The sequence below is a fragment of the Megalobrama amblycephala genome, linkage group LG18 (genome assembly GCF_018812025.1).
Source record: "Megalobrama amblycephala isolate DHTTF-2021 linkage group LG18, ASM1881202v1, whole genome shotgun sequence".
NCBI classification, from domain to species: domain Eukaryota; kingdom Metazoa; phylum Chordata; class Actinopteri; order Cypriniformes; family Xenocyprididae; genus Megalobrama; species Megalobrama amblycephala.
The window spans coordinates 30,679,470-30,700,412 of NC_063061.1; the positions used below are offsets into that span (position 1 = coordinate 30,679,470).

The window sequence follows — 20,943 nt, forward strand, 5'->3', positions numbered from 1 at the left end:
CACACACTGTAAAAAAAAAAACCCTCAACTCCTTACATTTTTTCTCCTTATTTTCATGAGATTTTGAGAAGTGTTTCATTTTATCAGATCAAATACACTGGAAAAATCAGTTGGATAAACACAGTAAATTAAGTTAAGTTTACTAAAACCAAAAGTTACAGTATATATATATATATATATATATATATATATATATATATATATATATATATATATATACCAGTCAATCAAATGGCAGCAACTCAATATATTTATGCATGTAGACATGGTCAAGAACTATTGAAGTTCAAACTGAGCATCAGAATGGGGAAGAAAGGTGATTTAAGTGACTTTGAAAACTTTGAATGTGGCATGGTTGTTGGTCTGGTCTGATTATTTCAGAAACTGCTGTTCTACTGGGATTTTCACACACAACCATCTCTAGGATTTGCAGAGAATGGTCTGAAAAAGAAAAACTATCCAGTGAGTGGCAGTTCTGTGGGCAAAAAATGCCTTGTTGATGCCAGAGGTCAGAGGAGAATGGCCAGACTGGTTTGAGCTGATAGAAAGGCAACAGAAGGACAATAGAAGATTGGGAAAAAAGTCGCCTGGTCTGATGAGTCTCAATTTCTGCTGCAGCATTCAGACGGTAGGGTCAGAATTTGGGGTGAACAACATAAAAGCATGGCTCCATCCTGCCTTGTATCAACAGCAATTGTGTGATGCTATTATGTCAATATAGACCCAAATCTCAGAGGACGCTTTTCAGCACCTTGTTGAATCTATGCCACTGAAGAATTAGGGCAGTTCGAAAGGCAAAAGGGGCTCTAACCCGGTACTAGCAAGGGGTATGTATGTATGTATCTATCTATAACTTATTTATAAATTATATGAATGTATGTTTTCCAATTGAAGATGTCTCTGTAAGTCTCCAAAGGACAGTTTTGTCAAATTTAGCTCACTTCTTCTGTGGACAAATTTGGCTACAGAGTGTAGCTAAGTGAACACACACACACACACACACGCACATGCATGCACACACACACACATATACACACACACAATGTATGCAAGTGTATGACTGCGATCTTAAGACCGCGTGTGATGCAGTGTGCTGCTTTTATCAGTGGTGTCCATCAGTACAGGGTCATTAGGCAATCATTCAAAGATCTCTTTAAAGTCTTCACTCACTGACACCAACAAAAAGGTCAAATAGATTTGCGTGTAGCCAACACAACAAGAACATCTCTTACGGCAAGTTACCATAGTTCTTTACATGGTGACCACAGTTAACTCCTCTTTACCAAGCTTTTTAAAGATTATTTGTTATGATATTTGATATGAAAAATAGTATACTGCACAGTTAGAAACTGTTGTTTACCTGTTCTGAAGCAAAAATCAAATGTAAAATTGTTAAAGGGTTAGTTAGTTCACCCCAAAATGAAAACGATCCCATGATTTACTCAACCTCAAGCCATAGGTGTATATGACTATCTTCTTAGTTCTTTCAGATGAACAACTTTTTTTAAAAACTTTATTAACTATAATAACTAGCTTCCAGTAGACAGCCGTACGCATGGATTTGCGGTGCAAGAGAGACCTCTAACCCAACGCATGACATAATGATGAGCGCGGAAACACAGATGATAGAGCAAAACAAAACGCCGGTCACGAATTAGAAGTCTAAAATGAGAGTTTTTAAAGAGAAATTTCAGAGGATTTTGAAATAAGAGAAGAGAAGCTTGAGTTTGTTGTCCAGCCCTATTTGTTTAAACCATGAGAGGCGTCTAAACTTATGATACTGCTACATCCTACGTCATACACTGCGTCAGGGGTTACTCATTTGGCGCAAGTCGACTTGCGCAGTATGCGTACGGTCGTCCATTGGAAGCTTGTTATTTGAATTTATAAAGTTTTAAATATGGATATTTTTCTTACAAAAACACATCGCTTCACTTCAAAAGGCCTTTATTAATTTTATTATCCTATAGTACTATAGTAAATATAGTCGGTTATGTCAAGTGAACGTAAGCGTTCGAGAAAGACAAGACCTGTTTAACAGTATTAGTGTGTTGGATCCGTGCATTATGACTTAAAGTGACAGCAGCCTAATATTCCTGCTACTGTCTGTGTTTTTAATGTTAATCAAACAACAAACTCACTGCAAAAAAATCACTTAATGCTCTTGACTGAATGACTTTTGTAACTTTAATAAGGATTTGTCTATATGAATTTTATACAGTGAAGACTAGATTACTTTATTCAATTTGTGTACATAAACTACTGTTAGATCTTCCTGAAAACCCCAAAAAGCACTGTTCCTTTAATTTGCATCTTTGTTCTATTGTGTGTAATTGTGCTATTGCTTGTAGTTTATTTGTTTGTATTTTATTACAGACTGTTTATTTATATTGTATTATTTATATATATATAAAAAAATTTCTTTCATTTGCAGTGTTCTTGCATTTCATGGAAGAAGTCTAATGTGTCCATAGAGGGTTTTTCTGCCTAAATCCCCTTGGATTGCTTTCAACTCTCATGATTCCACGCTCGTTCATGGCGCCATCAAGCTATGCCTGTGTTATTGGTTTTGAATAAGTGACAGCTAGCGGCCAAACTTACATAGTGTGCCTTGTTTCTTGTATGTTATGTGTGCACAAGCAATAAGTTGCTGAAAAAATACCCTGAAAAAATGCGATAATGCCCACCTAATATGTCAATGCCACATTCAAAAATGCCTTAGTGAAGGATATAAAATACATTTGCCACTGCAGAAACAGACTGAAGTAAATGACAGGTTATGTGAGCACAAAAAAAAAAGCTCATTAGCACAGGCTATATTAAAACATGATATAATTGGCAAGTCTGAAACATTTTTCAGCATTTCAACAAGACATACATGCTCTCTGAAGGACAAACTGAGGACTGTGAAACGCAAAGTAACTATGAATCAATTTGGGTTGAAAAAATAAATACTTAAAAATCACATCATGCTGGAATGTGCAACATTGTCAAAGTTTTTAGATGACTTTTTTCTTGTTTACTTTCAAATTGTTACTTCAAGATCCCCTAATCATGTTCAGCAGCTACATTTTTCCCCTGAGCCAATCGTGCTTATTTTTTCATTGTAAATAGTAAATACATGAAATATTCACAAAAATAAGACCACAAACAAAGCGGTTTATGAACTGAATATCTATCATTCAATAACCACTGATAAGAGCTTCCCGATACAGATATAATTCAAAGTGTCAATACTGGTGTAAAACGAGAGTTTTCTCTCGTGAGTTCCTCTAAACTGGGCTATAAATAACCTCATAAAACAGAGTGTTATCTATGAATATACAACTTGCCAGCTGAGTGACTAATCAGTTCATCTTCCTGAAGTTGTAACTCAACATGCACAGCTAAGGCAACCAGAAGAGGTCAAGATGTACACAAATTCACTTCAAGCCATATACACCGAAAGTAAACAACAAAATCTATAAATCTTCACAATGGTATATAAGAATATGTCTAATCTATCTGTTGTAAAACTATAAATCATACAAATTAGATCAAGTTTATCCCTTCATAGTGACCTTTTCATGACTTTCCAGTTGTATGTAATTGCAACTCACAAAGAGAATTTTCTAATCCAGTCTGTAGCTATCTATCCAAAGATGCGAATTTAACTTGGAATATCACATAAAATATTTGTGAATAAAGCAACGTTTATCCCATGTCTTCATGAGAACGAAATAGTCACCTCCTGGGAATTTGGCGCAAAATACCTGTACTAAAATGTGTTGCTTTTTCTACATCATAATGACCTTATTCAACTTACGGAACGAACGCGGCGCCAGTTCCGTTTTTTCCGTAAGTAGAATAGGAAAGGGTAGGACATACAGCATAAGCTTTTTGAAGAATACAGAAAGCAGAAGCACATGCAGGGTGATCATTTTTTGTCTATAAATTATAAACATTTGCATTTTTGTAGAAAATGACAGATCGTTTCGCTAGATAAGACCCTCATTCCTCATCTGGTATCGTTTAAAGCCCTTTGAAGCTGCACTGAAACTGTCATTTTGACCTTCAGCCATATGGAGGCCATTGAAGTCCACTATAAGGAGAATAATCCTGGAATTTTCATCAAAAACCTTAATTTCTTTTCGACCGAAGAAAGAAAGACATGAACATCTTGTATGACATGGGGGTGAGTAAATTGTCAGGAAAATTTTATTTGAAAGTGGATTAATCCTTTAAACTACGCCAGAGCGCGTACACACCTCATGCACCGGATGCCGTGCGCAATGCAGTTGGACATAGTGGTGTGTTAGAGGTAAAAAATTATATAAATACTGTTCGGTTTCTCGCACAAACCAATCGTTTTGTGTCTTAGGACATCAATGTGTCGTCACGAGCCGCAGGGTTTAATTTGGATTTATCTGTGTGTTTTTTTTTACTCTTATAGATTGTGTTTCCTTTGACATGCATTATATGACTGACAGACAGCAACAGTTGGAATTAAAAATCATCATTTGTGTTCTACTGAAGAAACAAAGTCACATACATCTTGGATGCCCTGGGGGTAAGCAGATAAACATCAAATTTTCTTTTTTGGGTGAACTATCCCTTTAAAAACTGACCGAGAGAATGAGACAGAGGGGGAGGAGAGAGGGAGAGAGAGATGCTGGTTGAGGGAGAAACGGATGGTCATTAGTAGATAAACAGGCACAATAAGATGTCTGATGACACAGACAGAGTAATAAATTGTAAGTGGGAATATGTGATAAAAATGAGAGGTTCGTGATTCTTTAGCTGTGGGTAGCAGTTATGACTTGTGTTAACGTCAACACTACAGCAAAACCAATATCCTAGTGACACCTCAGTGTCACAAATCAAATACATCACCATAACTGTATTTGGGAGAAATGTTATTTTTAAAGTCCCCCTGTGGTGAAAGTCAAGTATTAATGTTGTTTATATGTCTATATGTGGTGTTTTTATATTCTTTTTATGTGCTTTAAGACAAACCATGTGCAAATTCATAAGTCAGTGCCATTGCTGAGTATTTTCTATTTAAAACTGCAGTGATCTAAATACAGTTTCAAAAACGCAGTTTGAAATCGTTGGTGTCTGTGACGTCACAAACTACCTTGTAACCAATCACGTCATGCGTCGGCGGGCTTTAGCATATCATTAACAATGACCAATCTAATGCAGGGGAGTCTCAAGAGAAGGTTATCCCGGTATATTTTTGGTAGATTTAGCAATATAGCAGGTTTATGATGTATATTACAATGTTATGATGAACTATATGCCTTTCTCCACTGACGTTCTGAGTTGTTTAAAGCATTTCTAAGGATACTGATTTTTAGAAGACAGCTGCCGGACTTGCAAATGGGAATATGGTTTGTGTAACATTAGCAACACATTATTAGCTGTTAGTGATGCCGTCACATATCACATACCCAACACTTGATTAGTTCTCCTTTTTTTTTTTAATTTCTCACGGATTTGTTGTGCCTTCATTGCTGCTTAACAGGTGAACCCCACAATTGCGTCTGCAAATTAGTGCCTGACGAAAAATTACAATAAGTATTAAGCTATTAAGCAATATCTCATGTACATTTTCTTCCTTTGTGTTCTATAATGTCCACTAGGTGTTGCTCTCAGCAAATGTTTTTCTTTATTGGTTTTCCCTTTATTGTTTTTGAAAACGAAAGTAAGCATGATGCACGTTCATTGCGTCTTACCGTAAAATGAGAGTTTGTGTCTTTATTAAAATCAACACATTCATGGTTTATCTCTCATCTGCCCGCGACCCACCCGTAATTAATTGAATGTTATTTTTTATCACCTGACCCACGGGTTATCCGTGGCGCCCGCGGATATAACATATGATAAAAAAATCATATGTTTTTTTTTTTTTTTTTTTTTTTGAGTTTAAAGAGTAGCTTGTAGCTTGGGAAAGTAAAGTTTCAGAGCATCTCCACCAATCTTGCATCCTAATAAAACGAATAAACTCAACATTATAGCTCTTGCTGTCTGTTAGCAGAGCTCCTCTTTGTGCGTCCAGCTTGTAAACCAGAATGTTTCACATTTAAACATATTTCAAACAATCTGTTCCCATCCTGTAAGACCCTACATACTCCCACGATGCTTTCAAGTGTTTACAAAAAACTCCCAGATGATAAACAACGTTACTAATGCCACCATCATGGACTACTTTGGAGTTCTGTTGCTCTCGCTGACTGAGAGAACACAGTCTGTAACACAACTTCACACACACACACACACACACACACACACACAGAAATGAAAGGAAAGCACTCACACGTGAACAAACAGAGAAAAAATGTCTAATTTTAGTTTCCTGTCAAACCTGAAAAACTCACTATTTGGCACCAGTTAGTAATTTTCATACTAGAACCGACAGCAGTATCCCACACATGTAGCAGATGCACCATAATCAAGCTAGTCAATGCTATCAGTCATGGTATGGGGAATCTGAGGTCACAACCTCAGAGCATGACAGGAAAATGATCTTGTGTATCATGTTAACCTTGTGTACATGTCTTATGATTGGTTCTGACAATGAAAGCCATCATGAAGCAATATTTTATTTTACTCTACTCTTATTAGAATAAAACAGCTTTCTCTGGATCTGGTAAAAATAGATATCAGCCAAGCTGATAAATTAGACAGTATTGGCTATTTTCTTGTCTGCCCCCAATGAATCAGTTCCATCTACAGCCTTATTTTATCAATATATCATTTTAGTTTATGGTGAACTGTACAAATATTATGTGCATACTATTTACTGAAATTAAATTATAGTATGTGTACTACCATTCAAGTTTGGGGTGGGTAAGATTTTTTTTTTGGGATATTTTTAAAGTATCTTATTCAAAAATAGAGTAATAATGGTACAATTGTGAAATATTATTACAATTTAAAATAACTGTCTTCTATTTGAATATATTTTAAAATGTAATTTATTTTTGAATGATAAAAAGTAAATGCTGATATCTAGTGTATATATATATATATATATATATATATATATGGGTCACTGAGGAATAAGGTTTTTAAAAGTGCAAAAAAAAACAATGGAGATATAATTAATTTTGAAGTTTTATTGAGTGTTCACAGTGATATTATGTGATTTTATAATCAATTAACACTGCTTTTGTCATTTTTTACAAGATGGACAAAATTTGTCACCAAATTTTTTTTAAATGCTCATTTACTGAAAACCTTCTGGGGTTTACACAGGACACATGATCTTTTTCTAATGGAGAGGACAGAACATCTTCAGATACGCTGGAGAATAACGTCACTGCATTACTACTACAGAGATAAATAAAAGCAGCCATCTGAGGGATAGATTCATATCTTCATCTTTATTTGGTACAAATGTGTCCTAATGTGTCCCCTGTTAGCAAACGCAAAGAATTCTGCTATAAGTAGATGATGAAAACTCATGGGACAGACGCTGTAGGATGGCACTTATCAGCGGGGAGAGATTTCATGCTGTTATCTAAATGTTCCTGACCTCCCGAGGGAAGCCGCGGCCAATCAGATTGTACTTTGCGTTAGGCTACATTGTGACAGTGATTTGTCCCTATGTCAGTCGAGACCGCGGATGCCCTGCTACATGTCTCAGGGCATCTCTTGCCGCGATGCCTCACTCTAACCATGTGTGTGTATCTGGTCTGAGATTCATCAGCCTTTTTGCATGTGATAGTTCACACCGTGCAGAGCTCACAGCCAGAGGGGTAAACAAACTCAGTGGCCTGAACACACACAAATGCATACAAAGAAACACAAAATCGCTCTTTCTTTAACACAGGGCCTCTATCTCTTGCAAAGACGTTGAGATGCACAGACACACAGAAGTGAGCAGGACCGCTCTCTCACACGCATATTCAATTCAATTCACTGATATCGGCTCTGTTGCTGTCAACACAATGAGAATGTGTGTGAGTGATAGAGAGCCGTACAGAGTTACACGCACTTCAATGGCATCATTGAGTTTCTCGCCAGTCTAGCAGAGTGTACCAAAATCGCTACGTCTCCTTTCATACTGACAGATGACCAAAATACAGCTGGCCACACACACAAAGTGCCCTCTAAAAGTCATTATATAAATCTATCCACAGATCTATAAACTGTCCTTGTAGGATTTTAAAATTACATTAGTAATTGATTTGTGTTGCGTAACACAAATACCATCGATTTGGCTGGTTTTAAAATCCCATTGATTTGGCAGGTTTTATTTGGACGAATCAGTCCAAGTAAACCGCTGACCATGATTTTATCATTCTCTGACAGGAAAAATGTAATCATTCTTCGACAAAACTAACAAAAAAGTGTGTGTTTATTACAGGTCTAAGAGAGTGCGCTCACCTGCAGTGTGAGAACGTTTCTAATATTCTACATGCGATCTGACTGTAAACACTTTAACTCAGATAAGGCTGATGGTCATTCTAAACATGGCAGGAATTACGGCGTTCCGGTCAACAGCCTTCCAACATCATCTCCAGAATGTAAGCAAACTGTAAAGGAAAGATATCCCAGAAAGAGACAAAAAATAAAGATACATTTTTCAACAATAAATCTCAATGCTACATTCAAGCACTCTGAAGCAGATGGTGAAGAGTCTAGCCTTGCAAAAAAATACTATAGTGTAGGAGGGCTCACTGTATGTAGCTCAAAAGAGATGAAAAAGACGACATGTTTACGAACAAAATTTTTGTAGGGGGATCTGGAGACATCCTCCCCCAGGAGAACATTTTTAGTAAAATATGTAGCTTCCGTCAGACCGCCTTCCATACTCAAGTTACCAAGAAAGTGTAAACTGGCTAAAGTTGAATAGGGATGGCGTAGGACGTAGCATAAGCTTTTTGAACTGGAAAAGTTTTACACTTTCTTTGTATGTTGAATACGGAAGGCGGTCTGGTGGAAGCTAGATATTTTCCTACACAGACACATTGCTTCGCTTCAGAAGGCCTTTATTAACTCCCTGGAGCCGAGTATGTTTATGATGGATGGAAGCACTTTCTTCAGCTCATACTCGTGACCCCTGTTCACTGCCATTATAAAGCTTGGATGCATCAGGATATTTATTAAAATATCTCAGATTCTGTCAGAAAGAAGAAAGTCATATACACTTAGGATGGCTTGAGGGTGAGTAAAGCTTGGGATAATTTACAGCATTCATAATTTGAAGTGGATCAAAACCTTCTTCTTAGGACATCTTTGATTAACTTTTTTGATCTACTTCAAATGTTGACTACTATATTTAGCAAAATGCTCCTCTCTAAGTTCATTTTTGTAGCTGACTAATGAGTTTTTAGACATTGAATGGCTTTTCTAAAGTAAATGTGAGGTAAACACAAGCTGTTTTATTGATGCCTTTCCGTGGGTGAACACTGATTTATCGATTACACGGTAAGTTGTACTGTATCTTTCAACATGCCTTCGGATGTTCATTCATGGTTATTTCGTGTTGTAACTAGTAAAGCCGCAAAGATGATGGGTTGAACTGAACCGCGACAACGATCTGTCGTGCCACCCCCTCCCTCCTCTTCAGATCTACACGATTCACATAAAATCGAGACCCAGATTTTACTTTAATTGCCTGGTGACCCAAATCAGTAACAAAATTGTTTATCATGTAAAATGTCAACAAAAACGTCCATAAAATCAAACATAAAACAATATGCCAAATTTTATTAGCATGCATGGTCCTGTTCGATAAATCCGGTCTGACTCGTTTAATACAAAGGCTGTGATCCGAACCAGGCACACATTAAAATAAATCTACTACATAAGGTAGAGCAAAACTGATACACTGTAAAAAATGATTATTTTCATGATTTGTTATCACAACATTTTTTCTTTTGTCAAATCAACTTAGATAATTAATGTGGTTCAGATAACATAATATTTTGAGTTTCTGTTGATTAAACCAATCGTCTTCATTGTATTAACTCAAATTTTTAATTTCAATGAACTCAAAATTAAGGCAACCAGGTAACTTACTTTTTTAAGTTAAACCAACAATTATTTTTTACAGTGTGGTTTTGCAGTGCGGAAATTACATGCGTCATGTTCACAGATGCAGGACATTTAATGAGTTTGAAAGGTGTATAAAGGTGCATAAAAGGATTAAATAAACTAATATAACAAATGAACATTTGGCATTTGAAAATACAGTGCTGTATTTTCATACCAAACTAAAGCAGTTTGACTGGACGCACTGCCTTTGAAGTAAAAAAAACTAAATGTGTTTTCTCCGTCCTATATAAATTTGAAAAGCTACCATGAGTTAATATTTCACTGTCATAAAAAAATGATGTTGTTAGTTGCATTTTATGTAACTTGTTTTCTTCTCTGCTGACCATTAGCATATACCTTTTACTGTAGAGCATGATGCTAGCAACACCAAGGTCATGGGTTCGATTCCCAGGGAAGCATGAACAGTTACTGAAATTATGAAACTGTATACCTTGAATGCATTTTAGGTCTGCCAAATTCATAAATGTAAATGTGACTATATCAAAACAAACCTGAGGGCCATTTTTAGTTGCGACCCACCAGTTGAACATACCTGCTATAAGGACCATCATGGTATACAAACTATGTTCCCACACATCAGCTCCCAGCAGGGTCAAAAACATAAGGGTTCAGAGCAAAAATGCTCCACATACTTTCCTCCTTTTTATCTGTTATCTAACATTTGATATAATATTCAATACCTAAATGGGTTTAGTGCCTCTGCACACACCATAGTGACATTATCATCCATCTTTAGATCAAAATCTGCTCTGACTGCTGCTGAGAGATCAGCCAGTCATGTAAACACCAGCAACAGATTACAACATCTGGCACATCAACAATATCTACTTTATATTTAATATTCATTACATAAGCAACAGCAACAACTGTTCATCAATACACTGATTCAATTGAAATATTTGACATAAATAGATGGCATGATGTGGTTTACCGCATAAAGGTAAATAATGCCCCTTAAAATCACATCCACAGGGCAAAAATTCTGGCTCCCACCTGTTTGAAGTTTGAGAATGAGCAAAACTCATTCACTTAACCTACATTTGTACAGTATAGGAAGTGTAATCCATAAACATCAAACAATAAGCATATGGCAGCAATAAGCATCCAGCTGATGATTCACAACAACATGCAGGAATGACACTAAAACACTGAATGAATGACAAGATGGTGGAAATAAATAATGCGAGATAAAGATCTAAAATTTTGCCATTCATTCATTCCTCGTACCTTGACGCTGGTTCTGCTGGTTTGAGTCTCGGCCTCTGTGCACATGTGTCCGCCGCTGTTCTCTTTCCGCTCCCGATGAGAGCTGGTCCGTGTGTGCCTGCTCTGGTACGCGATCACGGAGGGGATGGTGTCCGCCGCGTCGGTCTTGATGAAGAGGCCGTGCAGGGTGGTCGCCGTGCCCTGCGAGATGGTGGTGGTCTGGTGCGGCGAGTTGGACTCGTCCGAGTCGCGGCAGTAGATCACCCCGCTCTGCGAGACGTGGATGCTGGGAGCGCAGCCCATCGTTCCCCGCGCCTCGCTGCGTAAAACCCGGAGGAACTGATCTCAAGACCGCCGCCGCCGCCGCCGCTGCCGCTGCCGGGCCGCTGTCACGCCGCCGTTCCCCCGGTACATTGGCCGATGTTCGCGCTGCTCAGTTCCGCCTGCCTCCCGCGCGCGTCAAGGAAAAAACGTAGAGGAGATCCATCTCGCCGCGTTATTTATCAGTGATCATATCAGATCAGATCAATGACACCTCGGCTGTCCAACCGTGAGCCCGTTGCGCTTGTGCCATGACACATTTTGGATAAATTAAATTACACCCTCATTTCACCTCGGCGTAAGAGACTACAGGTTCAGGCTGCTCGATACGATCCATTTTCTCTCGGTATTGATAATCTGTATGTTCATCACGACGCCGGGGCTCTTAAATAACAGGCGCAAAGTATCAGACTCCCAGAATATGTCTCAAACTTAACTTATGGTCCTTTAAGACACACGAGCGTCATCAGTGACAGACACGAACATCAATGACTCCCTCTTCCCATGAAACACACACACACACACACACACACACACACACACACACACACACACACACACACACACACACACACTCTCTCTCTCTCTCTCTCTCTCTCTGTCTGCCTATTAATTCAGTCTGGAATAATGCTGGATTCATCTTTTGCTGTTTGCAGAGTTTAGACGATGAACTTGAGCAGAGAGACACTGATATTCATGACTAATCCCATTTAATAGCATGCAAATGCACAAACAAGACTAGTGATTGACTCAACAAATGATACCATGGAGATATCTGGACAGCAGGGTGGCCGATAAATGCAGATATAATTGAATGAAAGCAATTAAAGTATGCAATGTTGCTTAACACTTACAAGTCCTGAAAATAAAAGTTCCAAAAATGGGTTTTCACAGCAATGTAATAGAAAATTGTGTGCCATTGAAGAATCTTTCAGTGAACAGCTCTTGAAAGATCCATTTTAATAATCTAAAGAACCTTTTTCCACAAAAGAAGCTTTTGTGCATTTAAAAGCTTCCATGGATATTAAAAGGTTCTTCACACAATATTTATTTATAATTCACTCAAAAAGAAACAGAAAATATGTTATAAATCCATGCAGCTGGAGGAAATACAACTCAAGTGGGCACGCTTATCAGACGATAATTTAAAAAAGGCCATACTTTAGGTCTATCACTAAAAAAGATCATGCAATTGACCTTCACATTGACTCATCAAAAATGCTTTGAACATTCTGAATGTTCATAAACTATGGAAGCTTGTTTCTGCCATGAAATTAAAATAAAAAAGGTAATTGTGACTTTTTTCCTCACAATTGTGTGTTTATATCTCACAATTCAGACTTTTCTTAGAATTGCGATATAAACTCACTATTGCGATTTATAAATACAGAATTACATGATATAAAGTCAGAATTGCGTGTTATAAAGTCAGAATTGAGTGTTATAAAGTCAGAATTGCGTGATATAAAGTCAGAATTGAGTGATATAAAGTCAGAATTGAGTGATATAAAGTCAGAATTGCTTGTTATAAAGTCAGAATTGCGTGTTATAAAGTCAGAATTGAGTGATATAAAGTCTTGCGTGATATAAAGTCAGAATTGCGTGTTATAAAGTCAGAATTGAGTGATATAAAGTCAGAATTGAGTGATATAAAGTCAGAATTGCTTGTTATAACGTCAGAATTGCATGTTATAAAGTCAGAATTGAGTGATATAAAGTCAGAATCGCTTGTTATAAAGTCAGAATTGCGTGATATAAAGTCAGAATTGCGTGTTATAAAGTCAGAATTGAGTGATATAAAGTCAGAATTGCGTGATATAAAGTCAGAATTGCGAGATATAAAGTCAGAATTGTGAGATATAAAGTCAGAATTGCGTGATATAAAGTCAGAATTGCGTGTTATAAAGTCAGAATTGAGTGATATAAAGTCAGAATTGCATGTTATAAAGTCAGAATTGCGTGTTATAAAGTCAGAATTGAGTGATATAAAGTCAGAATTGCGTGATATAAAGTCAGAATTGTGAGATATAAAGTCAGAATTGCGTGTTATAAAGTCAGAATTGCGTGTTATAAAATCAGAATTGAGTGATATAAAGTCAGAATTGCGTGTTATAAAGTCAGAATTGCGTGATATAAAGTCAGAATTGCGTGATATAAAGTCAGAATTGCGTTATAAAGTCAGAATTGCTTGTTATAAAGTCAGAATTGCGTGTTATAAAGTCAAAATTGCTTGTTATAAAGTCAGAATTGCGTGATATAAAGTCAGAATTGAGTGATATAAAGTCAGAATTGAGTGCTATAAAGTCAGAATTGAGTGATATAAAGTCAGAACTGCGTGATATAAAGTCAGAATTGAGTGATATAAAGTCAGAATTGCTTGTTATAAAGTCAGAATTGCGTGTTATAAAGTCAGAATTGAGTGATATAAAGTCTTGCGTGATATAAAGTCAGAATTGAGTGATATAAAGTCTTGCGTGATATAAAGTCAGAATTGCGTGTTATAAAGTCAGAATTGCTTGTTATAAAGTCAGAATTGCGTGTTATAAAGTCAGAATTGCGTGATATAAAGTCAGAATTGCGTGTTATAAAGTCAGAATTGAGTGATATAAAGTCAGAATTGAGTGATATAAAGTCAGAATTGCTTGTTATAACGTCAGAATTGCATGTTATAAAGTCAGAATTGAGTGATATAAAGTCAGAATCGTTGTTATAAAGTCAGAATTGCATGTTATAAAGTCAGAATTGCGTGTTATAAAGTCAGAATTGAGTGATATAAAGTCAGAATTGCGTGATATAAAGTCAGAATTGTGAGATATAAAGTCAGAATTGCGTGTTATAAAGTCAGAATTGCTTGTTATAAAGTCAGAATTGCGTGATATAAAGTCAGAATTGAGTGATATAAAGTCAGAATTGAGTGTTATAAAGTCAGAATTGAGTGATATAAAGTCAGAATTGAGTGATATAAAGTCAGAATTGCTTGTTATAAAGTCAGAATTGCTTGTTATAAAGTCAGAATTGCGTGTTATAAAGTCAGAATTGAGTGTTATAAAGTCAGAATTGCGTGTTATAAAGTCAGAATTGCGTGTTATAAAGTCAGAATTGTGAGATATAAAGTCAGAATTGCGTGTTATAAAGTCAGAATTGAGTGTTATAAAGTCAGAATTGCGTGTTATAAAGTCAGAATTGCGTGTTATAAAGTCAGAATTGAGTGTTATAAAGTCAGAATTGCGTGATATAAAGTCAGAATTGAGTGATATAAAGTCAGAATTGAGTGATATAAAGTCAGAATTGCTTGTTATAAAGTCAGAATTGCGTGTTATAAAGTCAGAATTGAGTGATATAAAGTCTTGCGTGATATAAAGTCAGAATTGCGTGTTATAAAGTCAGAATTGCTTGTTATAAAGTCAGAATTGCGTGTTATAAAGTCAGAATTGCGTGATATAAAGTCAGAATTGAGTGATATAAAGTCAGAATTGAGTGATATAAAGTCAGAATTGCTTGTTATAACGTCAGAATTGCATGTTATAAAGTCAGAATTGAGTGATATAAAGTCAGAATCGCTTGTTATAAAGTCAGAATTGCGTGATATAAAGTCAGAATTGCGTGTTATAAAGTCAGAATTGAGTGATATAAAGTCAGAATTGCGTGATATAAAGTCAGAATTGCGAGATATAAAGTCAGAATTGTGAGATATAAAGTCAGAATTGCGTGATATAAAGTCAGAATTGCGTGTTATAAAGTCAGAATTGAGTGATATAAAGTCAGAATTGCATGTTATAAAGTCAGAATTGCGTGTTATAAAGTCAGAATTGAGTGATATAAAGTCAGAATTGCGTGATATAAAGTCAGAATTGTGAGATATAAAGTCAGAATTGCGTGTTATAAAGTCAGAATTGCTTGTTATAAAGTCAGAATTGCGTGATATAAAGTCAGAATTGAGTGATATAAAGTCAGAATTGAGTGTTATAAAGTCAGAATTGAGTGATATAAAGTCAGAATTGAGTGATATAAAGTCAGAATTGCTTGTTATAAAGTCAGAATTGCTTGTTATAAAGTCAGAATTGCGTGTTATAAAGTCAGAATTGAGTGTTATAAAGTCAGAATTGCGTGTTATAAAGTCAGAATTGTGAGATATAAAGTCAGAATTGCGTGTTATAAAGTCAGAATTGCGTGTTATAAAGTCAGAATTGCGTGTTATAAAGTCAGAATTGCATGTTATAAAGTCAGAATTGAGTGTTATAAAGTCAGAATTGCGTGTTATAAAGTCAGAATTGCGTGTTATAAAGTCAGAATTGCGTGTTATAAAGTCAGAAATGCTTGTTATAAAGTCAGAATTGCGTGTTATAAAGTCAGAATTGCGTGTTATAAAGTCAGAATTGAGTGTTATAAAGTCAGAATTGAGTGTTATAAAGTCAGAATTGCGTGTTATAAAGTCAGAATTGAGTGTTATAAAGTCAGAATTGCGTGTTATAAAGTCAGAATTGCGTGTTATAAAGTCAGAATTGAGTGTTATAAAGTCAGAATTGCGTGTTATAAAGTCAGAATTGAGTGTTATAAAGTCAGAATTGCGTGTTATAAAGTCAGAATTGCGTGTTATAAAGTCAGAATTGAGTGTTATAAAGTCAGAAATGCTTGTTATAAAGTCAGAATTGCTTGTTATAAAGTCAGAATTGCGTGTTATAAAGTCAGAATTGAGTGTTATAAAGTCAGAATTGCGTGTTATAAAGTCAGAATTGTGAGATATAAAGTCAGAATTGAGTGATATAAAGTCAGAATTGAGTGTTATAAAGTCAGAATTGCGTGTTATAAAGTCAGAATTGTGAGTTATAAATTCAGAATTGCAAGATATAAAGTCATATTCTGACTTTTTTCTCGAAATTGAGAGTTTTTAATCACGTAATTCTGACTTTATAACATGCAATTCTGACTTTTTTTCTCAGAATTGTGAGATAGAAACTTGCAACTGTGTGTTATAATGTTCAACTGTGAGAGGAAAAGACTGATGTTTTTTCTCAGAGTTGCAAGGTTATATCTCCCAATTCTGAGAAAGTCAGAATTACGTAATAAAAACTCACAATTTCGAGAAAAAATTTTAGAATTGTGACTTTATATCTCCCAATTCTGAATTTATATCACGCAATTCTGAGGAAAAAAAGTCAGAATTGTGAGATAAAAAGTCGCAATTACCTTTTTTATTTAGTGGCGTAAACAAGCTTTCATAATAAATAATGACTTCAAAGCTCTTCAAAGATTAGAATGGTAGAGCATGGCCAAGGGTTCAATTCCCAGAGAGTGCATGAACCAATAAAATATGAATGTAATAAGTCACTTACAGCAAATGCCAAATGCATAAAATGTACAGTGTAAGACTCCAGGATCAGTGATAGCACATCTGGGTTTCCAAATGTTTGCATATTACAGATCCAAGCTGTAAAATCTTCCAAACATCTTTAAATGACTGATAAGCCCATATGATTTTATAGGACTAAAGTGACCTTTTATCGTACTGGAGTTTACTTAACAGATTCTTGCTTGGGTGGGAAAAAATGTTTTTGGCCCAAGTCACTCTGCACACGTGCCATCCATATGTATGCAAAATAATCAATAGTCATAATGCAATTGTGTTTGACATTGCATATTCTGGAAATGCCAATAATTTCTCAGATGCGCTATTCTGATAAACTAAATACACAGCAGTTAAACATTTACATAACCAGCGGGAAATTCTACTCACAGGGAGTGCGCTTTACTATGGTTTGAATTTTGCACTATACCCAAATTACATGTAGTGCATACAGATTTTTGAATGAAGATGATTTGTGTCTTTAAAAAAATTATTTAGTGCAATTATTGTAGACACATTTTTTGGTCAGTCCAATTGAGTCACGCCTTCCACAGATTGTTTACTTAAACTGAAAAATCTACCCACCCTTATATATCTCGAAACTCATGTGACTTTCCCCCCATGAAACACAAACTAAGTTATTACCAAAATGTCCATTCAAAGAAAACACGTGACATTGCATTGCAAAAAATGTACCATGTTGTTATTAATGTTTTCTGGACAAAATACAGTAAATCAGACACCATGTAAATGCCATGTTATATAAATATGGTAATCATCCAGTACCAAGGTATAAATCAAAAATACAAAGGCAGTAATAAAACAGGCAGTGGTTAAACATTTATATAACCAGTGGGAAATCTTCAGGTTGTCAACTCATGCTGAATAGAGCAATTAAAAGTGATTTTTTTTTTTTTTTCCCCAGGTTGCAATGCTACATTTTTACACCTCTTCAGCTTGTAGCAGATTCATTATGCATCAACTGTCAATGTGATTGTTAAGTATGCTTTAATCACCTATTCTTAATGGAATTGCACAGCGCTACAGTGCAATTACAAAATGAAAAATGTGGATTAGATTAGCTGTGAAAATTATCCTTTGAAATATCTTATAAGGGTTGTAGCTGGAAGCTTCGGCTGAGGTATTTGCTGTAATCTTTGCTTTAAACAAAACACCTAATCTCTCCAGCAGCCTGTGGAGTTCAACAGATTACAACACCCCACCTTTATCAAAGAAATAAAACTTTCTACCGTACCCCAGCATGTGACTGTTGACCTGACCTTCTGCTCTATAATACACAAACCACCCATGACCGCCCTCTGCTGGAGAACTTAATTACTGTCCAGGTGAAATGACGGCAATTGTAATCTCCTGACACTTAACATGTAGAATGTAACGGGAATGCTTACTTAGTGTAACATTCGCGTAACGCTTCAATTACTAATAATGACAGCAATGAGAAGTGAAAGAACAAACACAACTACTTTAAAGAACAAACGGTGGGCAAAATGATCGATGCTCATCGTTAAGCCACTATTAATTTGCACATACAATTAAAAGAGCCTTATGCTAGGAAAATGCACAATAATATTAAGACAGAGCCAATCAAAGCTACTTGTGGTTAAATAGGCTGATAAACATTTTTTTTTTTTTTTTTTTTGCCAAAAACATTATTAAATTTACATTTTTATAGTACATTAAATACCTTAACTTATTATTTAATTTACATGACATTTTACGTGGCAAATAAATAAGTTTTATGTCAAAGCAAATGTATTCTGGTCTCTGTATATTTAATATATTATGCTGGTGATTCACCGATGTATAAAAATTTGTATAAATCATTTTAATAATCCTGACCAGATATTCAGATTTGTATTTAAAATGCACATTTCTCAAGCATTCCCCAGTGACTTAACCTAAACACTGGTCAAGTTCACTTCACTTTTTTTTTTTTTTTTGGCAGTGTCATATTTTTAGGGCCCTAAATAGGGACTTTAATTTCAAGTCAAGACATATTTTATTGCCTTTATTTCAGTAGATAACAAATAACTGAAATATATTTGGGTGTAGCCTATTAGTGCTATTTCTGTCACTTCTCTTTGCCTAAAGTGTCCCAACTTACCCCACTCCCCCATACTGTGAACGAACTGAAAGCTGTCATGAAGAGCACAGACTAACGGACTAAGCAGAACAGGTCAAATTAATTATTCAGCCATTTAAACTTCTCATAAACTGATTCTTTCACATGCAGAGTCGAGTTATTCCCTGTTGCCGTTTCAAAACGGTCACATTGCTTGAACTTAATCTAGTTAAACTACTCTTTTTAAAACGACAAACACATAGTTATGAAACGACCTTCGACAGCCAGATAAAAAGCTAAGCCGTGTTTTATAAGAAACCTATAAACGTTGGATCCGAAGGTTGCGAAGCGATCAAAGTGAATCTCACCTCTCTCCTTGGTCCGTTGGACAGCAGCTGTGTGCTCGCGCTCATCTCTGTCGGTCCGAACTAACCTGAGAGGTTCGGTTACATGAAATCCCGCCTATTTAGAGGTAAAACCTCGCGGAAAGCACATTTTGACAGCATTCTCTCCACCACATCACATCGATAGGCAAAGCTGTCTGGGAAGTTTTTGAGGTTTTAGGTAGGCGACGTTTCTCTGAACTTTTTCACCCACACGAACAAGAACGGACAACTGCGCGGTCCTAGCGCCGCCGGATCTGCGCGCTCTGCTGCGAAGTAAGAGAAATCTCGCGGTCACATTTCAACTCAAAATAATATAAAAACAATTTTCATAAAGATCATTTATTAATTTGGAGAATTACCGATTATTTGCCGAGTTGTTTGTAATTCTCAATTACTGTTACATGATTCCAGACTTTAGTTATTGCTAACTAAAACAAAGCCATAAAACATTTTCATTACTTGAAATAAAATAGAATATATATTTTTTGCAGGTAGCTGCCAAGGCAACATTTCTCATTTTCGTTATGTTGAAGTACTGAATACAACTAAAACATAATTACATATTTAAAAACAAAAAAAAAATTAAAATAATGACAAACACATAACGAAATTACTAAAACTTTAAAGGGTTAGTTCACCCAAAAATGAAAATTCTGTCATTAATTACTCACCCTCATGCCGTTTCACACCCGATGAGATACTGAGATATTTTTTGTTGAAATCTGATGACTCTGTGAGGCCTGCATAGGAAGCAGTGACATTTCCTTTCTCAAGATCCATAAAGGTACTAAAACACATCTAAATCAGTTCATGTGAGTACAGTGGTTCAATATTAATATTATAAAGCGAAGAGAATATTTTTGGTGCGGCAAAAAAACAAAATAACGACTTATATAGTGATGGCCGATTTCAAAACACTGCTTCAGGAAGCATCGGAGCGTTATGAATCAGCTTATCAAATCATGATTCGGACCGCGCGTCAAACTGCCAAACGGCTGAAATCACGTGACTTTGACGGTCCGAACAGCAGATTCGATACACTGATTCATTTATGCTCCGATGCTTCCTGAAGCAGTATTTTGAATCGGCCATCACTATACAAGTCGTTATTTCGTTTTTTTGGCGTACCAAAAATATTGTCGTCGATTTATAATATTAATATTGAACCACTGTACTCACATGAACTGATTTAAAAATGTTTTTAGTACATTAATGGATCTTGAGAGATGAAATGTCATTGCTGGCTATGAAGGCCTCACTGAGCCATCGGATTTCAACTAAAATATCTTAATTACGGGTGTGGAACGACATGAGGGTGAGTAATAAATGACAGAATTTTAATTTTTGGGTGAACTAACCCTTTAACTAAAACAGAAAATATAAAAAAATTAATTCAAAATATTAACAAAACCATAATAACAAATCAGTGATACTAAAATAACACTGTTCCAGACATTTTGGCTTGTTTTAATTTAGTATAAGGGCAATGATTGTTAACATATATGTTTCCTAATTTAAACACATTTTTGGGAATGCTTATAATAAAGATTTTAATT

General features: G+C 35.8%; 1 protein-coding gene across 2 annotated transcripts in view; it reads right to left on the reverse strand.

Annotated features, from left to right (window-relative positions):
- The window catches only part of pde8b (phosphodiesterase 8B), a 66,077-nt gene extending 46,260 nt beyond the window's left edge, over window positions 1-19,817 (reverse strand). Inside the window, exon 1 of one of the 2 annotated variants that reach the window (XM_048167539.1) lies at window positions 19,370-19,817. In XM_048167539.1, the coding sequence (XP_048023496.1) occupies window positions 19,370-19,414 (45 nt within the window). In that variant the 5' untranslated portion in view covers window positions 19,415-19,817. Of the gene's footprint in view, window positions 1-11,274; window positions 12,078-19,369 lie in introns of those variants that run through there. The other variant, XM_048167538.1, reaches the window with a different exon arrangement.
- Between the last annotated feature and the right edge of the window lie 1,126 nt (window positions 19,818-20,943).